The sequence below is a fragment of the Musa acuminata genome, chromosome BXJ3-8 (assembly GCF_036884655.1).
Source record: "Musa acuminata AAA Group cultivar baxijiao chromosome BXJ3-8, Cavendish_Baxijiao_AAA, whole genome shotgun sequence".
In the NCBI taxonomy this organism is placed as follows: domain Eukaryota; kingdom Viridiplantae; phylum Streptophyta; class Magnoliopsida; order Zingiberales; family Musaceae; genus Musa; species Musa acuminata.
The window spans coordinates 50,718,256-50,722,962 of record NC_088356.1 but is presented as its reverse complement, the minus strand read 5'-3'; the positions used below and the strand labels follow the sequence as shown (position 1 = coordinate 50,722,962).

Below are 4,707 nucleotides of genomic sequence, written 5' to 3'. Positions count from 1 at the left end.
CTAGCGTGGAGGGTGTCGAACAAAGAAGATGTATGAGAATATATTAGGTTTAAATCACTTAAAAAGGATATTAGATGAGATATACGAGGATATGATACGGTAGCATCCACGGCACTTGGAAGAAGAAGAAGAATGCCTTGTGCTCGAGAGAGAATCATCCATCCACGATTCCTCTCCGCATCTGGAAGAAGAAGAATGCCTTCCGGTTGGAGACAAACCGACCAAAGCAACGCATTGTCTCACCGTGCACCCAAAGCATCCGTGCACGTACGGCCCCTTCCCTTCCCCTCCAGACTTCCCCCGTCACTCCTCTCTCTTGTATGCCTATATATACGCCATCTCCGCCAGCTGCCCTCCTCACCTCCTCTCCCATCATTCCATTAATTACCATTGCCCTCGTAATCATGGCGTCTGCACAACGCGCCGCCGCTGGCAGAAACCAGCTGCTGCGGGTGCCGCCGCCGATCCAGCGGTTCAAGTACTCGAAGCGGGTGGTGCTGAAATCGATACTGGACCGCGAGGACAAAGGGCTGGCAGTAGCGGGGCAGCGAGTCGTGGTCGGAGGATGGGTCAAGTCTCGCAAGGAGAGAGCCGAAGTCGACGATGCACCCATCCCAACGCCGCCGGCCGAAGCAGACGACGTCCTTTTCGGCGAAGTCCACGTGCAATACGTCCCCTTACTGAGGCCGATATCGGGCACTCCGGTCGGCGGCGGCGGCGGCGCCCAGACCCTTGCAGCGAAGGACAAGCACATCGTCGTATACTTGCTAATCAACGACGGGTCCTGCAGTAGTAATCTTCAGGTCTGAATCTTCTTGTCTGCCCTCGGCCAAATGGCTCTCTGCGATTGACTTTGTTGCCCTGTTGAAGCTTGTGATGGACTCTTCCACGTCCATTCCCGGCCAAGTTGTCACCGTCGGGAACTCCATCTTGGTCGAAGGCGTGCTGCGGAGGAGTTGGAGAGGAAGAAGGCGTGTAGTCGAGCTCATAGTGGAGAAGCTGCTGTACGTTGGGGCCGTCGATCTAAAGACTTATCCACTAGCGAAGCCGCAACCCTCATCGCTGTTCCTCAGAGACCATCCCCACCTTCGTCCTCGTTTCATTACGGTAGTAGTTCTTCAGATATCATCAGTACGATTTGCATGTCGACCATACCATTCCACTGAAACTTAATGCATCATATGCATGTAGATTGGAACTGTGGCTCGCATTCGGAGTAACCTAACTTGTGCCTGTCATGCGTTCTTCGACGACCTCGGGATCATACACGTCCACATGCCCATCATCACATCTATTGCCACGGGAACCCAAAGCCAGAGGTTCCAGGTTACGACCCTCCTCAACGCAGCAGATCAAGGACATGTCGACCTCGAAGTGTTCAAGGCAGCAGTCCAGGAGAAGAGGAGCAGAATAGATAAGCTACGTAGAGGTGGCAACAACAAGGAAGCTCTGGTCGCGGCAGAAGAAGACCTGGAGAAGTCCAAGGAGCTGGTTCGAGTACTGGAACAGAGGCAGAAGACAGCCACGGTGTACGTCGGAGAAGTGAAGCTCTCCGAGGATTTCTTTGGGCGTGCGGTGTACCTCTCGACCTCAGCTGGGCTTCACCTTGAAAGCTACGCGTGTGCACTCTCTGGAGTCTACACCATTGGACCTGTGTTTCAAGCAGATGAGTCCCGGTCCACGAAGAAGCTGGCGGAGATGTGGATGGTGGAAGTCGAACTGGCTTTCGTAGAACTTGAGGTTAATTATACGCTGACACAAATCTGCACATTTGACCTTGTGGATACGCTAAGATAAATTAGATTTCCTTTCATGATGCTTTCAGGACGTCATGAACTGCGCAGAGGACCTGCTGCATTCCCTCTGCTATTCCCTGTTGGCGACGGCAGGCAACGATCTCAAGTTTGCATCAAAACAAATAGATAGCGACTGCATCAAGCGACTGCAGTCGATAACCTCAAGACCTTTTGATCGAATCACCTATTCCAAGGCACTTGACATCCTGAATCAGGTGAGTCGCAAGAACCTTTTAAGAGTCTCTCACGATCGATGGTTGCAAATCACAGCAGTGTAATCCTACTGACAGGTAAAGGACAGATCTTTCCTGACAGAAGCTGTCTGGGGAACCAAACTCTCGGAAGAACACGAGAGGTATGCTTGTCAGCTGTGTTTGTCTGCAGCTCTGTTTCGTTTCTTGACGACGCATTCTGTCAAACAGGTATCTGGCGGATGACTTCTTCGAGAATCCAGTGATCGTGTATGAGTTCCCCAAAGAGATCAAACCATTCTACGTGCGAGGGAATGCTAATCTCATAACAGTTTCTGCTTTCGAAATCATCGCACCCAAAGCAAGTGTTTGACGAGTTAAATCCCAATTTTTCTTCGGTATAGGCGCTGATAGAATTTTTCTGTAGGTCGGAGTTCTGGTTAGAGGAAGCCAAAAGGAGGAAAGATTGGACGTGATCAGCAAGAGGTAAACCAAAACAGGGATGAAGGAAGAACAAGAACAACAACTCTTATCTTGTGTACTGACCGAGACCGGTGGTCGAACTCTTTGCAGGATCGGGGAAGTTGGTCTCCCGCATGAACAGTACGACTGGTACATGGATCTCTGCAGGTATGGCTCCGTTCAGCGTTCAGGTTTCAGCCTCGATCTCGAGAAGATGGTCGTGATGGCCACTGGAATTACCGATGCCGAGGATGCAATTCCGTTCCCCAGAGCTCGTGGCAATGCAAAACTGTAAAGACTGACGGAAAGCTGATCTGCTTGGTGGAAGAAGATATCTGTATTGCTCATTTCTGGTTTGAAGCTATCTATCAAGCCATGATCTCAAACACTCCGGTCTTCTACTAGATAAGCCTAAAATGTGTGTGCATAACTACAGTTGTTATATGATAATGATGAGACTGTTCTCATCCATTGTTTATTTCATAACATCGTCAGCCTTTCATAAGAAAAATATTTCTTATAGTCTTAAGGCAGGAATCAAGAGACTGTTTAAATCTAAACCCATGCTTCGGTCACATGAGTAGCACAATCTTATAATATTATGCGAAGCATTTGATAGCACAACATCATCGAGGACATGTTCAAGAATCATGTCATACCAATGAATCGCTTATACCCAACCAAGCTTGAATGGACCAACAAGTGATCTATGCTGCATGCAGTCTATTCCGTTCCAGTGGTGGCACAGAGAAGATGAATCCAAAGATCTCACTCGTCTTTCCAACAAGAAAGCGAGTTGAACTCATCACAGACGACTGTTGACAGCAGGCAGATCTACTGCAGTCCATATTCCTTTTCTTCGGTTACCAGTCTCTGCGCATTTAATAGTCCCCGTGAGCACAAGAGAGAGACCGGTGGTGATTGAATACGCACCGTATGAACCGGATTCGGTCCGCGAGAGTCCCAAGGAGAGAAAGGGGATGGATTATGTGTTCAAGATGGTAGTGATCGGCGACTCTGCGGTCGGCAAGTCGCAGCTGCTGTCGCGATTCTCGAAGAACGAGTTCAGCGCCGACATCCGGGCCACCGTCGGAGTCGAGTTCCAGACCAAGACGGTCCGCATCGACGAAAAGCTCGTCAAGACCCAGATCTGGGACACGGCCGGGCAGGAGCGGTACCGGGCCGTCACCGGCGCCTACTACCGCGGCGCCCTGGGCGCGCTCATCGTCTACGACGTGACCAAGCACCCTAGCTTCGAGCACATCCCCCGGTGGCTTGACGAGCTCCGCCACCGGGCCGACCCCAACGTGGTCATCATGCTCGTCGGCAATAAGTGCGACCTCGAGGGGCTGAGGGCGGTGCCGACGGAGGCCGGGAAGAAGCTGGCGGAGAGGGAAGGCCTGCTGTTCCTGGAGACGTCGGCGCTGGACGCGACCAATGTGGAGAAGGCCTTCCACATGGTTCTGGAGAGGATTTATCAGCGGGTGAGCAGGAAGTCGCTCGGCGGTGCCGATGGCGAACGGGGGTTCAACTCCTCCCTCGGCGGGACAGTGCTGGATGTCAAGGTCGGTCAGCAGAATACTACTTACCGGTGCTGCTCACAACAGTAGGAGCACTTGGGACTCTCTCTCTCTCTCTATCTCTCTCTCTCTAGGGTGATCAGCAAGCTTTCTTGATGACTGGGATGTACTAGGAACTCGCTACAGATCATGACAACAATTGCTTACATCATTTTAGAGTTTATAGTTCATCATTGAGAACTAATCCATTTGTAGGTCTTTTGTTAGTCATCAGAGTAAAAACATCTTAGTGTGCATTGATGATCACGATGAATAGGTCTGGATATAATGAAGTTAGTAATGCATCAACTATCCTTCAAGATTATGCAGCAGAGGCAATAAGAATCAGACGACCAGTTTCATTAACTTGCAGGATGATAAAACTGATTTATACTGTTCTGCTAAAAAAAAGTAACAGTAAAAGCAGTGACTAAAATTTTCATCTAGCGTGCAGGGATCAGGATCAAGAACTTTGTTACCTGGTTCAATGTTGATCACCCCGTGAAGTTTCCAAAAGGAACATTTCAATTTTTCTCAGCCTAAAGAAGCTGCTGAAAACCTTTACTTCAATCGGAGAGATATTCCACGTCCTGGATCTGTATCAAAAAAGATTAAACCAGAAAATGTCCTGACATTGATGTTACTGACAAGCTTATATAACAAACGTAGTAAGGGATCATGCCTCAAAATCGGCCGTGA

General features: G+C 49.6%; 2 protein-coding genes across 2 annotated transcripts; both read left to right on the top strand.

The window, feature by feature from the left end:
* Positions 1-2,931, top strand: LOC135645610 (asparagine--tRNA ligase, cytoplasmic 1-like). The gene is made up of 8 exons (XM_065164166.1): positions 1-803; positions 871-1,107; positions 1,192-1,740; positions 1,826-2,011; positions 2,087-2,151; positions 2,219-2,348; positions 2,415-2,473; positions 2,561-2,931. The coding sequence occupies exons 1-8, from the start codon at positions 321-323 to the stop codon at positions 2,742-2,744; spliced, it is 1,893 nt and encodes a 630-aa protein (XP_065020238.1). The 5' UTR covers positions 1-320; the 3' UTR covers positions 2,745-2,931.
* Positions 2,932-3,188: 257 nt separating this feature from the next.
* Positions 3,189-4,275, top strand: LOC103995736 (ras-related protein RABA4d-like). Its single transcript, XM_065164167.1, has one exon. The coding sequence runs from the start codon at positions 3,430-3,432 to the stop codon at positions 4,057-4,059; it is 630 nt and encodes a 209-aa protein (XP_065020239.1). The 5' UTR covers positions 3,189-3,429; the 3' UTR covers positions 4,060-4,275.
* The last annotated feature ends 432 nt before the right edge of the window (positions 4,276-4,707 follow it).

Excerpts from the sequence above, each read along its gene's own strand:
- LOC135645610 (XM_065164166.1), top strand. The coding sequence starts at position 321 with ATGCCTATATATACGCCATCTCCGCCAGCTGCCCTCCTCACCTCCTCT. Across the intron at positions 1,741-1,825 it reads TGGCTTTCGTAGAACTTGAG|GACGTCATGAACTGCGCAGA; the intron begins GTTAATTATACG and ends TGATGCTTTCAG. Across the intron at positions 2,349-2,414 it reads TCGAAATCATCGCACCCAAA|GTCGGAGTTCTGGTTAGAGG; the intron begins GCAAGTGTTTGA and ends ATTTTTCTGTAG.
- LOC103995736 (XM_065164167.1), top strand. The coding sequence starts at position 3,430 with ATGGATTATGTGTTCAAGATGGTAGTGATCGGCGACTCTGCGGTCGGC.